The following is a 15,552-nucleotide window of genomic DNA, read 5'->3' on the forward strand; positions in this document are numbered from 1 at the left end:
CTGGGGATCAATCCTGCAACCCATGAATGTGCCCTGACCAGAAATCAAACTGTGACCTCCTGCCTCATAAGTCAATGCTTAACAACTGAGCAACACTGGGCAGGTTATTTTCCAAAGATTTTTTTTTAAAAATAAAATTGCTGCAGAATTTTGTTTGTGACTTCTACACTAAATAGTAAAATAGTATATTTATTAATTAGTCAATCCCTATTTGGAAGTTTTCTCTTCCTTCCTCCCTCTTTACCTCCCTTCCTTGGTGCTTCTCTGTTTCTCTCTGCCTCTGTCACTCTGTGTGTCTGTCTGTCTCTAGCCACACATGTCTCCTTGCTGTTCCTGACACCTGCCAGGCATGCTCCTACCTGAGGGTCTTTAAAAATATTTTATATATATATATATATATATATATATATATATATATATATATATATAGTCAATTTTAGAAAGGGAGAAGGAGAGAGATAGAAACATCGGTGATGAGAAAAAATCATTGATTGGCTGCATCCTGCACGCTCCCCACTGGGGATTGAGTTGGCAACCTGGGCATATGCCTTGACCAGAATCCAGAATCCAACTCAGGACTCTTCAGTTTGCAGGTCGAAGCTCTATCCACTGAGTCAAATTGGTTAGGGCTGCCTGAGGGACTTTGCATTGGAATCCACTCCTGAGATTTGGTTAAGTCCTCCACATCTTTCAAGGTGTTGTTCTAACATCAGCTTTCAATGAAACCTGCCCTGGCACTCTGATTGATTTGGGGCCCTGTCCTACCTCACCTTGACATCTCCTGTATTTTTTAATCTGTTGTACTCTTCTTTTTGTTTGTTTGTTTGTTTGTTTGTTTTCATAGTACTCATTACTTTCTGACCTAATATACAGAAATTTTCTTGATCTTTTTAAAAAATATATATTTTATTGATTTTGTACAGAGAGGAAGGGAGAGAGATAGAGAGTTAGAAACATCAATGAGAGAGAGTCATCGATCAGCTGCCTCTTGCACACCCCCTACTGGGGATATGCCCACAACCAAGGTACACGCCCTTGGCCAGAATCGAACCCGGGACCTTTCAATCCCCAAGCCGATGCTCTATTCATTGAGCCAAACCGGTTTTGGCAATTTTCTTGATCTTTTAAAAATATAATATATATATTTTATTGATATTTTAGAGGGAGAGATAGAGAGTTAGAAACATCGATGAGAGAGAGACATTGATCAGCTGCCTCCTGCACACTCCCTACTGGATATGTGCCCATAACTAAGGTACATGCTGCCCTTGGCTGGAATCGAACCTGGGACCCTTGAGTCTGCAGGCCGATGCTCTATTCACTGAGCCAAACTGGTTAGGGCTACACAAATTTTCTCATTTACTATACTCATTGATATTGTTTGCCTCCTTGTAATATAACCTCCATAAAGCAAAGGATCTGTTTGGTATTCAGTGATGTACTCCAAGCTCCTAGAAGAATGCCAAATTGGCCAAGTAAATGAGTGGGAAATTAGAGAGCAACATAAACTCTGCTGATTCCATATGGCAGGTGGAAGAAGTGATTACCCCTTCCATTTCCTCAGAAAACAACTTGAAATATCCCATTGGATACTCCTGTCTTCCAAAGGGTCTTCTCTCAGGGAGGCTCAGCCAACCTTTTATTTATGTCTCCTCCTGGCAGTGCCCAGCATACTGGCCCCTTCCCTTCTTTTTCCTTGGAGATCCTCACTCTTCATGTACACAGAACTTTCTGGTACCCCTATGCACACCTACCCAAACATATTAATGTTTAACAGAGTGAGGGGCCAGCCAGTTGATAAGACTCAGAAGGTAGGGTGAAGAGCAAGTTTGCTTACTTGAGCATAACTTTGGGTTTTGACTCTGCTCTGTCACGTCTGATCTTACACCCAATGACTTTATGAGCCTATTATATCCAAAGATACAGAGCTCTCCACAGGAGGATTTCCTCTATTAGCTGCTAAAAGATTACACTCATTCTCTTTCTCTAGTTATACAGCCTTGTAAAAGGTGAAAGCAGTACGGTTGGCAGTAACTTCGTTTCAAGCGTCATGTTCTATGAAGGACTGACAAGCTCTTAGTACAGGCTCAGGTGATGATGCTCTGTGACCTTTTCATAGGTAGAGTTGAACGGGAGCATCAGAGTTTAAATAAGGGCTCCAAGACAGGATGAATGAGGACACTCTACAGTCGGAGACAGGTGATTTCTGAAAAATACTCTTTGCCAATATACTAGTGAATGCCATCTGTAAAACACAGGCAGAGAGGACTGGAAGGGCTGGAAATGGTTGTAGGACATCTAAAGGTCATTTCAGGCTATGGATGTTCTTTCAGCAGTCTGTTATCAGAGACAAGAATAGTAGGCAGAGCGGATCATCTTCACAGGGATATATTCTTCAGCATCCATGGAATTTTCAAGTTCAGGTGATTTGTAATTGACCTCACCTACTGGACAGGTACACTACTAACATCTTAGGCACTGTACCTCTGTATACTGAAATCTTTGCATTCATGTCATTTAAATGTCATGTGTGCAAATAGAAGTCAGCAATGGCATGATGTATCTCTAGTTGGTAAAAGTATCTATCAGATGATGATTAGTAGCGTATATGCTACAAGAAGGTGGGGGAATGATTTTTGTTGTTTTTACTGCTGTATTTCTAGGTGCTGGAATCATGTCTAGCACATGGTAGGTAGTCAATATTTGTTTAAGGAATGAATGAATCTTCCTTTGACCAACCTGCTATTTCTTTAAAGCCCAATATGCACCCCTTAGAATTATAGATGATGTTAGTGAAAATGGTCTCAAGATTGCATAGCATGACTGCCTCAGGGAATCCCTTTGTCACCAAAAGCGCTAAGCCCGAATAAAGGCTGTTGGAAGATGATTGTTATAAAACAGTAACATTTATGGTTGAAAATCTCTACAGAAACTTGTAAAGAAAGAGCTCTCCCGGGAAATACTCCCAAAAACCCAGAGCTGACATGGAATGTCATCTCCTCTGGTCCAGTCCACCCACAGGACAGACATTTATCTTTTGCATAGAGAGAAAAATAAAGGCCAGTTTGAACTTTTACCTGACCCTGGAGGCCTTGAACCGACCACAGCTGTTTCTGTACTAAAAGCAGGGACTGGGGAGAGTGTGGATGGCTGAGCCTGGAGCACCGACCTCAGGTTTTTATCTCTTCCTGGCCGCATGGCTTTGGGCAATTGCTGTCTTCACCTCATGACACTCCAGCTCCCGTGTCTGTAAACCAGCACTTCCCCCAAGGAAGAGGTGATAGGACATCTGCCTGTCCACTTCAAGGGCTGTTTGGAAATTCCAAGTAAGGTGTGTTTGAAGTACTTGGCTAGTTAAACACTTCCGCACAAATAAAAGTTGAAATTCTAAATACAAGTTAAGGAGAAATCAAACAGAGAGTATTCAACAGTTATTCTAATTTTACAAAAATAATGTTGATTAATGAGACTGTGAACCTCTAAAGAAAGACTGAAGAAACAATTGACAATGTCCTAAATAGTGGTCGACAAACTCCTTAGTCAACAGAGCCAAATATCAACGGGACAATAATTGAAATTTCTTTTGAGAGCCAATTTTTTTTAAACTTAAACTTCTTCTAAAGCCACTTCTTCAAAATGGACTCGCCCAGGTCGTGGTATTTTGTGGAATAGCCGCACTCAAGGGGCCAAAGAGACGCATGAAGTGCAGTTTGCCGACCACCACAGTCCTAAAGCCAAGGGAAGCCACACCTCCCTCTGAGGAGCCACACAGGAGGAGCCAGTTTCTGCAAAATCATCAAGACACCACAGGACAGCGATAATCAAAACAATGCAAGCCATGCTAGGCTTTAAATTCGATCCAGATTTGATATAACCATACACAAGAAATAGCTTTCCTGCAGTGAAATATATTGGGCCTTAAAGATGAAGTCTAGAGATTTACTGCGGAGCTCTCAGTGAGGAATCATTAGCACCATAAGGCAGGGAACGCAGTATTTCTTCCGAGGCATTGCGGTTGCTGAGATGCAGGCAGATGGAATTCATGCACGCTCTAGTCTAACACAGAAAAAAACAGCCTCACCATAGGATCAACACTTACTCCTTGATCATTTTCTCTTAACCCTGGAGAGAGGAGACTGTATAGACCGGCTAGTACAATCCAAGTGTTTTCCACCTTTTTTTTCCCTTTTTTTTTTAAGGTTAGAACCTGTAGTTTTTTTCTTTTTTAAAAAGTATATTTTATTGATTTTTTTTTTTTTTTTTTTTTACAGAGAGGAAGGGAGAGGGATAGAGAGTTAGAAACATCGATGAGAGAGAAACATCCATCAGCTGCCTCCTGCACACCTCCTACAGGGGATGTGCCCGCAACCAAGGCACATGCCCTTGACCTGAATGGAACCCGGGACCCTTCAGTCCGCAGGCTGACGCTCTAGCCACTGAGCCAGACCGGTTAGGGTTTCACATTATCTCTGGTTTCCTCTGCACCTTTCAGGAGTCTGTGCCTGTAGCCTCCTCTAAGACTCTACAAAATGTAAATGCCTTTCATATTTTGGCAGGTGACAAGTCCGTAGCTCTAATTTCGATATGGAAATCATGGGGTTTAATGGAAAAAAACAGACTTTTGCTATTGATAGTGTGAGGATTGCACAGGGTAGCATCATAGAAACGTACCAAGTCAACTAGTTGGCTATTTTACTGGAACTTTCTCTGTGCAACATTGAATAGTGTTTTAGAAGGGAAGGGGGTTTTGTTTTTTTGTCTTTTGTCTTTGTTTTTTTTTTCTAATCATCACATGTATGTGGTTTATTATCGAAAGCTTTTAAAAAGCATTTGTTCAATAAATAGCACTTCCGTTTGAAATAACTTTCAGTTATTAAGAAAAATACTCCCATTTGTGTTTTAGAGGCTGAATAGCCGATGGGGCTACTCTTTTGAGCTCCACACATGACACCTGTCGCTCTGCGCGCTCCGGGCCCTCTTTCCTTTGCTTTCCCGAGGCCAGCGGTGGCCACCAGGGCTATTCCCAAGTCGTCTCACCAGGAAGGGGCTGGAGGGCCACAGGGACACTGATGACCAGGACACTGGGGGGGAAGGGAGGGGGGATTTAGAGACAAATCTGTTGAACAGCAAGGGAAGATTTTCTTGCTCTTTATTTTCTTCTCCTATTTGTAATAGGAAAAACAAAACCCCAAAACACCAAAGCAATTTCCTGACGTTTTTCTTCCCCGTGTAGCCTCCTGTGAAGGGGACGAGAGCTTTCTGTGCACCAGCGGGGTCTGCATCCCCGAGAAACTGCAGTGCAACGGCTACAACGACTGTGGCGACTGGAGCGACGAGGCTCACTGCAGTGAGTGTGGGGCCGCAGGGTCAGGGGAAGGGGGTGGGGGGGTTGGGGGGTGGGGGATAGGGGGAGACAGGGTTGCTCAGCAGGCGGGGCCTGGAAACCAGCCATTCCACTGTCCCGTCCCGACAACCACAGCGGCAGCAGCTGCCCATGCCTCTGCAGTTCGCCTTGCGGAAGGGAGAGCATGTTTACCCTCCCCGGGCAGCACTGTGTTTGCACACCTTTCCCAGGCCTGAGCTCACAGGACCCGGCAGCTTGGCCGCCTGGGAACAGATCAAGGGCGGAAGTGTTTTTGCATGAAGTGTCTTAAAATTTAGGAGAACTCTTGTGGTTTATTTTGTTTGGGTGAGGATTTTTTGTTTTTTGTTTTTAAAGCGTTAAGGGTATAAAGTTCACCTTTTTTTAAAAAGGACTTTTTCAGAGGAACATTTTTCGCCCTCAGGATTCTTAACGCTCATGACACAGCAGATGCCTGGCCTCTTGTTTGTCTGTGCTTCCTCTAAGCCCGAAGGTGGTCCATGGTGTTAACTGTTTGAGATCTATAACCCGGTGGGGTCAGCCTTAAACACCCACAGTTCATTTATCATGGATTCAATTCGTTTTCTGGGGGTTGGTCGGCGGTGTGCCCAATGTTGTATTTGCTGGCTTGGGCTGCCACACAAAATTCCACAGACGTCATGACTTTTACAGCAGGAAGTTGTTTCTTACTCACAGTCTGGAGGCTGGGAAGTCCAAGGTCAGGGCCCAACAGGGTTCAGTGTCTGGTGAGAGTTCTCTTCCCGGCCTGTAGGCAGCTGCTGTCCTCCTGTGTGCTCACCTGACCTTTTTTAAAGGAGAGAGGGCAAGTGAGAAGGAATATGGAGAAGAAGGAAGTAAAAGAGGGAGGAGAAGGGAGAGGAGGAGGAGGAGGAGGAGGAGGAGGAGGGAGAGAGAGAGAGAGAGAGAGAGAGAGAGAGAGAGAGAGAGAGAGAGAGAGAGAGAGAGAGAGAGAGAGAGAGAGAGATTGAGAGAGGTTGGGGGGTGCGCTGGTATCTTACCCTCTACATATTATACAAGGGTACCACCCTATTGCGTTAGTGTCCCACTCTTATGACTTCATTCAACCTGCATGACCCCCTCACAGCCCCTCTCTCCCAATATGGTCATGTTGGGGGCTAGGGCTTCAATATGTGCACATGGGAGAACAGACATTCAGCCCATAGCAAATACATATTCAGATTGAAAGTCTTTTACACTTAAGCAATAGATAAAAAGGAAAAATTAGCCTCAAGAATACAATGTAGGATCTGCATCCAAAACAGAACCATATGCTATTGTGTTCTAATTGCTTTTTAATGGTTAAATGAGCAGCAGTAGTTACTATGGGGAAAGCTGTGATTTACTCCTTGTAGAAGTTGCCAATGCTTTGTAAGTGCTCATAATCACTGACCACATTTGAGGTTCCTCTGGTCTATGTGTCAAACGGACCACCTGAAGGGTTAGGATGCTTATTTGTCATAACTTTTGAGAGGCCATATATCATGGTAACATTTCAGATCAGTGTTTCCCAAACTGGTGTTCCACAGTGCCTGATTCTTGAAAAATGTTTGAGAGAGAAAAATAAGTTTGACAAGTTCTGTCTATCAGATGCACTTCTTAGATATTTACAATTCATATTTTTGCCTTAAAGGTACTAAGAAATCCTGCAGGTCAAAAAAAAAAAAAAAAAAAAAAAAAGACATTCATTTTGCTTAACTTGGTATTTCCTCAAAATTATATGTTTACAGATATATTTATTTATTTATTTATTTATTTATTTTAAATATATTTTATTGATTTTTTACAGAGAGGAAGGGAGAGAGATAGAGAGTCAGAAACATCGATGAGAGAGAGTCATCGATCAGCTGCCTCTTGCACACCCCCTACTGGGGATATGCCCACAACCAAGGTACATGCCCTTGACCGGAATCGAACCTGGGACCCTTCAGTCCCCAAGCCGACGCTCTATCCATTGAGCCAAACCGGTCTCGGCTGTTTACAGATATATTTATTTATCCACTCATGCACTGATGCAGTTTGTAGAATATCTAGCATATATATATATTTTCAAATATATATGAAGTTCCTGTGAAACTTCAGTTATGCCACCCATATTTTCATAAATGCTTTTGCTGAGACATTTGTTTTTATGGTTTGGAATGCCCTCTTCAGGAAAACCTATGGCAGATAATTTTACATAAAAAACATTTTTGTAGGATATTTACATCAGGGAATGTTGCTGTGGACTTACAAGAAAATGTGCCAATTGCCCCCAAAAGGGAATTGAAATAGAATTATATCAAAGTTATAGGAACGGTGCCTCTCTCTCTGGGGCGCTGAGCACTGCACTTTACACAGTGAGGGCTTTCTGCTGCGTTTGCTGGAACTGAATTTGAAGGAGTCCATTTTCCTAGCCAGCACCCAACGAAGATGGCATTACTATTCTGGAAGGTATTTAGCCATGTCTCTGGGGCTGAACTGTTCCTTAAAGAAGATTCGGGCTTTCCTCAGGAACACACTTCAGAAATGATCTGATCGCTTCTCGGCCTTTTGGGTAAGATCAAGTGCAGAAACAATCTGGTCGGGCCCTCTGAGGACATACACTCCTCAGAATCCTTGTCTGTGAAGATGTGTGGGCAGACGTTGACATCTTTTTTTTTTTTTTTTTTTTTTAAGAATTTATTGATTTTTTACAGAGAGGAAGAGAGAGGGATAGAGAGTTAGAAACATCGATGAGAGAGAATCATCCATCAGCCACCTCCTGCACAATTCCTACTGGGGATGTGCCCCCAACCATGGTACCTGCCCTTGACCGGTATGGAACCTGGGACCCTTCAGTCCACAGGCCGGCGCTCCATCCACTGAGCCAAACTGGTTTTGGCAGACATTAACACCTTTGCATGCAGTTGTTTCTGACCTCACAAGGTCATCTGCCTCTGTGTGCTTGTAGAGGGTGCCACCGCCCTGCTGTCCCCACCCTGCAGTGAAGGGACAGCAGCAATCAGCTTGAAGGTAGCCCACAGGCAAGACACTTCGGAGCAGGAAACAAGCACATAGTGCTGGGCCTTCCCAGTGAGGAGCAGGAGAGGAGCCTGGTGCTGGGCTTCTGGCCAATGCAAGAGGAGGAGGATGCCTTTGAAGAAAGGAGGGGAGGGTGTATTTTATTTGTGAGTTCCCTAATCAGCTGTGCTGGAAGCATGTACCTCCGTGATTTGACTTAATCTTCAGCAAAACAGGTATCCTCACCCCCTTCTGTTCAGATGCAAAGCTGAGGCTGAAGGCAATGAAAACATTTGCCAGTGGTTCCAAGTGCCAGGCTTGAATGGGGCCAAGTCAAAGGCTGTTTTCTCTGGACTGAGCTGCCTTTGGCTTGCCCTGGTCTATGAAAGACTCTGTGAGTGGTTATATTCTAGTCACTGCGATGACAGATGTCTATTTCGGATGCTCTGTTACGCTTGGAAGATGACTGTCTGTTACAGGTAGCGGGACTGCTTCCCGGCTTTGTCCCCTGATTTTGCTGTGTTTATCGGTCTCCTCCTAAGTATTTGTAGAGCGAACAGATTTCCGACCACCTGGAACAATTTAATGAGGTAGCATAAGGGATTTTAAAAATTAAGGAAAGTTTTCTTTTAAAAGTTTCTAGCTCTATGACGTTAGGCAGGCGAGATGGATTTTCTTTGTCATCTAGAAAGAAAAGTAGCATTTCAACAGGGAGGGACTCTAAATCAGATGGTTTTCCCAAATGATGTTTCCCAGTCATCACAAGGGACTGCACTTACTATGTTCTTTTTACTAAGACAGGGATGCAAGTAAATATGAGAAATAGTTCCACCAAAATAATAAAAATATTTCATTCTACACTGAAGGAAGATGCTTCAGATGTCTGGAAAATTCACGTCCGTTTAGTGGCGATTTGGTTATGCTGAATCAATCCAACTATCGAATTCCTGCCGTGTGGGAAGCATGTTCTAGATGCCTAGGAAATAGGATGACTCTTAAGGCATGCTTTCTTTCTTCCTGAGGCTTTTAATCTAACCAGGGAAATGGCATAGAAGCATAGAGATCGTTGAATGTGGTATTTTAGAACAATCTAGTAGAAGAGATGTCCCAAAGCAAAAGAAGCATGGTGTAAACAGGAAGGGCGGTCCTGTGAGTTGGGAAGAGAGGAGGGTTACTGGGAGTTGGGTTGGTATGCAAACGCAGATGAAAAAGATGATTAAAGAAAACCAGGCTGCGGATGGAGGTGACCGTTAGATGCTGTAGAATAGTGGTTCTCCATTGGGGACATTTTTATAATATATGGAGACGGATTTGATTCTCACAACTGTGGGGGTTGGGAGCAATGCTACTGGCATTTAGTGAGTTGAGGTCAAAGATGCTGGTGCATTGCATTGGGTAGCTCCTCCCACAACAAGGAATTATGCAGTCCAAATTGTCATCAGTACTTCAATTCAAAAACACTTATCTAAAGATAGAAGTCAGGAGTCAAAAGAACTCAGGTAGATGAGAAGCCTGGATTCATCTCACAGCCCTGCTATCAGTGAGCTGGGCAACTGTGGGCAAACCATCTAACCGCTCTGGTCATCTGAAAGCGAGGGGGTTTGGGGGGAGAAATGGAGCATCCATACCTGAACCTTGAAATGAGGCAACATATGGCTGTTTGCAGACTCATAGAGACTGAGCAAATTGAGTGAAACCCTTGATAAAAGGTTTTCTGTTCCTTAGTTTTCCCCCTTAATCTCATGATCATGCGAAGACACAAAAGTTAATTGTGTGAGGTGCCACACTGAAATAAATATTAGCATGCAAGAACTTCAGGAGTAACATTTTGTGTCAAGCTCTCATTAAGAAAAATGATCTGTATCTAGGAAAACATCTACCCCAGGTCATACAAAAGTATGCTTGCATTGAGCAAGAAAATCACAGTCAGTAGCTTTTGAGTGTTTTCATTGGTTGGCCCCAAATTGCACTGACAACATTTCTTTTCAGTCCAAATAAACATTGACTCCCCTAAAAGGAGGCACTGTGATCTTTGCTACTGGCTGTGTATTTCTGGTTGTACAGTGCCTCCGGTTCAGGTTCTGTGTGTTTACTAGGCACACAGATCTTAGGGAGGTAACAGGTTGTTTTCCAAATGTAGCTAATTTTGTACCTAACCTCTGAGAATGGCTTCTAACCAAGTAAGCCATAACAGTGGAAAGTTGAATCTGAGCCTGTGTGTGTAAATAATAAGGAATTGTTTTTTAATGTTTGAGTCATCTTCATTTATGAAAATTCATGCACTGGCGGGAAGGGAGTCCCTCAGCCTGGCCTCCCCCCTCTTACAGTCCAGGAGCCCTCAGGGGTGGGAGGTGACCTGGCGATCAGGGGAAGGTGACGCCCATCACACCTCTGCTGCTGCCACTGCTGGTAGCGCAAGCCTCGGTCGGCCCTGGTTACCTGAGCCTCAGGTGGCCCTGGGCAGCTTATCTTAGGCTCAACCGCTAGCAGGGTTGCCTAAGACCATCAGAAAACACAGATATTTACATTATGATTCATAACAGTAGCAAAATTACAGTATGAAGTAGCAACAAAAATAATTTTATGGATGAGGATCACCACAACATGAGGAACTGTATTAAAGGGTCATGGCATTAAAAAGGTTGAGAACCACTGTTTGATGCTCCAGTCCTACCATCAGAAGAAGTGAAGTATTCAGGTTAAAAAAAAAACAAAAACCCCTAACTCATATGGCTTAAAATATGCCACCCCTTCACCGTACCACCATCTTCGGGGAATGCGAGTACTTTGGCATTAATGGTCAAGTTAAGAATACTTGTTATTACATATTCTAGCATACTGCTTCAAAATGTCCCACAAGAGTAATTTAGGTAAAAACAAGAGAAAACTGAAAAAAAGACCTTTTACAAATTTTCAAGAAAACACATGTATTTTGGTGCACAGATTTCCCAATTCTGCTTGGTGAGCAAGAACACAAAGGTCAGAACCTTTTTTTTCACTTGTACAGTAGTCCCAGTCAGTGATTGGGTGCAGAGCGGGGAGTTAGCATCCTCTGCTAAGTGGGGGGAAGTAGTACAGCTCTCTCAAGGTGAAAATGGAACCTCTTTTTTGTTCTTATATTTTTCCTTATGATGGTTAAATCTCATTTGAAAATTATTCAGCCTGGGGGAAATGAAAATGAATACTTACAACTTCTGCATGTATATAAGTGTGAACATAAGTGTTCACATGTATGTGTATTTGTGTACACAAAACATCTTCTTAATGATGGTGGTGAATGGATGACTTCTAAGGCCCATTCTGTTTCTAAAATGATGTTATTTTAAAGAATTTAAGTAACTTACTTTAAAAAAAATAGAGCACATTGTATGAGACAAGGCTTCTGCTTCAGGAGAAGTGATCAGCTGGAATGCAAGGGACTGTACTACTGACAACTAGATTCTTGGTCTTCATCAGCCAACTAGACTGATCCCCAAATGTACCCTCCTTTCTCTCCTCTTCCATGTTCTTGTTATTTCCCTCTACCTGAGACATGGTGAAGTTTAAATGCCATCCACACTTCTGCCCATCTCCCATGATGTCTCTCCAGACTCAAGAATCTATCTTTGTACTTACTTCACTTCAAATAAGGGAAAAGATAATATACTTCAGAAATCTACTTTCTAACCAATGCAGGTACTTTTTACATAAATTAATTTAAAACAGTTTTGCAGTCTTATTGAGGTAGAATTTACAAACCATAAATGTATCCCATTGGATTCTAGTAAATTTATAGTTGTGCAACCATCACCACAGCCCACTTCTAGAACTTCCTCATCTCCCCCCAGATTTCCTCCCCACCTACTGGTATGTGCAGTCAGTCCCCAGAGAAACACTCTACTTCTCCACCCACAGATCACCACAGCTCTGATCTCTGTCTCTATAAGTTTGCTTTTTACGGAAATTTTGTAAGTGGATCACACAATCTGTAGTCTTTTTGTGTCTGCTTTCTTTCACTTGGCATAATGCTTTTGAAGTTCATCTATGCTGTCACATGAATCAATACTTTTAACTCTGAGTAGTATCCCATCATATGAGTATACTACATCTTACTTATCCATTCATAATGTGTTTGGATTGTTTCCAGTTTTGGGCTGTTATGAATAATGCTGTTATGAACAATGCACATACTAGTCTCTGTGTGGATATATGTTTCATTGCTCTTGGGTAGATTTTTAAGGGTAGAATTCATGAGTCATATGGTAAAGTGATAGCTCACTTTCTAAGAAGCTGCCAAACAGCTTTACATGGTTTTTCAGAATCCTTGCCAATACTTGCTATTGTCTGTCTTTTTTATTATAGCCATTTTGGAGGTGTATAATAGTATCTTATTATAGTTTTAATTTAGTTAATAACTATATTGAACACTTTCTCATGTGCCAATTTGCCATTTGTATGTCTCCTGTGAAGACTTTCTATTCAAATCTTTTGCTGATTTGTAATTGGGACTTATTATTATTGTGTGTAAGAGTTCCATGTATACTTTATCACATACATGATGTACAAATATTTTTTCAGTATATAGTTTGTCTACCTTTTCATTTTCTTTTTTAAATAATATTTTATTTTTATTGTTGACATTATTACCCCTAACTTCCCCCCTTTTGTTCCTCTCCAACCAGACCTTGCCCCCACCTCCCTCAGGCCCTCACCACATTGTTGTCTGTATCCATGGGCTATGCATATGTGTTCTTTGGCTATTATCTTCATTCTTTTAACAGCATTTTAATTCTAGTTATTGCTTTTTACTTTTGAATAATGTTTATTAAAAGAACTTTCATTTTAATAATGTAATAATTGTATAAAATACATTTTTAAGAGAATACTATCTTGTTTTTATAAAATTGACGCATGCTCAGAAATTCAAACAATATAGAACTTAATATTTTTAGATGTGCAGATATTTTTAACTTTGTGAGGTCCATTTATTAATTTTTCTTTTATGGCCTATGCCTTGTTGGCATATCTAAGAATTCTTTGTCTAATCCAAGGTCAAAGAACAAAATCGTCCCCCCCCCCGCCCCATATTTTCTTCTAGAAGCTTCATAATTTGGCTTACGCTTAAATCTATGATTCATTTTGAGATAATTTGTGTGTATAATTTGAGGTAAAGGTCAGAGTTGAGTTTTGTACACTTAAAATCTAATCATTCTTATTACCATCTGTTGGAGAGTATTCTTTTTCCTATTGAATTATCTTGATATTTTATACACATTATTTTATTAATCTCTATTTTCAAGCTGTAATAACTAATGATCTTATCCTAGTTTCATAGGTCAGTTCAGAGACTCATAGATTTTTAACTAACACACACAAATTCCCATTGCTAGTAGATGGCAGAACTCGGATATGAATTCTGTTTTGCCCCAAAACAAGATGTATCTTGATATTAAAATTTCCTCACATGTTTATTCCAACAGTAAACTATATGCTTCCTGAATCTGCATATCACTCATTCTTATCTTGCTGCCATACTCTACTGACGGTACTTGCTTATTTAAGGATCATGTTATGAAACATTCCATTGATTTAAGGCAGTGGTCGGCAAACTGCGGCTCGAGAGCCACGGTTAGCTGCTCTGTTGACTAATGAGTTTGCCAACCACTGACCTAGACTCTCGATTACAATAATTACAGGCTGTTGTTGTTCCTTGTGATTAAGCCCCTATCCCAGTGGTCGGCAAACTCATTAATAGAGTGGCAAACCGCGGCTCTCGAGCCGCAGTTTGCCGCCCATGGACTTAAGGGATCATGTTTGTATGAAAGCAAGTAATGACTCTATAATCAAAATAAGTTCTTCTCTCCATTGTGTTTATGCTTATCATGGGCAAAACTAGACTTCCATTGCAAAGGAAACATTTTTAGGAAATAGCTACTTACCCTCTACTAACGTCATTGCTTCTGTATGAACATGAACTTCCTGGGGAACTAAGATGACTTGAGAATGTCATTTCTCATATTTGACTATAAAGGAGTTTTCTGGGGACATAAAGTGAAAGTCACATGAAGACTCAGAAAGTGATAAAAGCAATAGCTTGGGAGCCAGAGGTTCCCAGTCCTGGTTCTGCAGTAGCTTGTTATGTGACCTTGAACAAGTCATTGGATTTCTCTGCACCAGTCTCCTTACCTGTACAGCACTAGGCGTGGCCAGGTTGTCACTATGGTTTCCCTCCTGTTAATTTGCTTTTGCTACATAGAGTGCTACTATCACATCATGTTCTGTTCAGATGGTACCTGAGTGGTCTCTCTTGTTTTCAGATTGCAGCCAGAATCTGTTCCGCTGTCACACGGGCAAGTGTCTTAATTACAGCCTCGTATGTGATGGATACGATGACTGTGGGGACCTGAGTGATGAACAGAACTGTGGTAAGTAGCATTGTCTTCCTAAGGTTTTCATGAAACATTTCATAATTTATCACCAAGAACATGTAGCTTGTTGTTCTTTAATATGATTATGAGCAGGTTAAATTATAAAATGGTTGGTTTCTTAATTTTAGAAAAGGGAGAGTTTTCCCCCCGATTATTTATTGTGTATAAATGTAATGCCTCTGAAATACACAGTCATACTGAGGGAATGTTACAGAAGTAGAGTGGAAAGGCCGCTGCAGGTTGTAAATACATTAATATTATTTTCTCCTTAAAAGTGTTCTGTTTCTTCTCTGGTTCTTCTGGTGTCTCATGTGTAGATCTTGAACTCTTGAGAAAAATTTTTTCAGAAAGATATAGTATTTGTCCCTTGAGCCCTCTTATTTTTAAAAAATATGGTTTTATTGGTTTTTAGAGGGAGTGAGGAGAGAGGGAGAGAGAAACAGGGGGGGGGGAGAGAGAGAGAGAGAGAGAGAGAGAGAGAGAGAGAGAGAGAGAGAGAGAGAGAAATCAATTGGCCTCCTGCATGCCCCCTTCTGTAGTAGTGACATGTAGGGTTAAGATGGTACATTTATTTTATGTACAAAAACTTGTCTTTTGAAGAATGAACTTACCTTTTAAAGGGTCTTATTCAATTTTGAGTACCATCTCTTGAATTAAAACCAGCAAAGTTTCTCTTGCTTATTTACCTTTTTGACTTTGCGATTAGGTAACCTCAAAATGTTTAGGTTAGACATTGAATGACATAGGAACTTTGTAACATGAACAGAGGGAACGCCGGGGTGA

The 15,552-nt window shown here is 41.5% G+C and overlaps 1 protein-coding gene across 2 annotated transcripts in view; it reads left to right on the top strand.

The window, feature by feature from the left end:
• Positions 1 to 15,552, top strand: part of CORIN (corin, serine peptidase) — a 192,527-nt gene that overhangs the window by 110,359 nt on the left and 66,616 nt on the right. For both annotated transcript variants that reach the window (XM_045572856.1, XM_045572862.1), the window contains 2 exons: positions 5,234 to 5,347; positions 14,659 to 14,766. In XM_045572856.1, coding sequence (XP_045428812.1) covers positions 5,234 to 5,347; positions 14,659 to 14,766 — 222 coding nt within the window. The remainder of the gene's footprint in view (positions 1 to 5,233; positions 5,348 to 14,658; positions 14,767 to 15,552) is intronic.

The sequence above is a fragment of the Pipistrellus kuhlii genome, unplaced genomic scaffold (assembly GCF_014108245.1).
Source record: "Pipistrellus kuhlii isolate mPipKuh1 unplaced genomic scaffold, mPipKuh1.p scaffold_m20_p_1, whole genome shotgun sequence".
NCBI lineage: Eukaryota > Metazoa > Chordata > Mammalia > Chiroptera > Vespertilionidae > Pipistrellus > Pipistrellus kuhlii.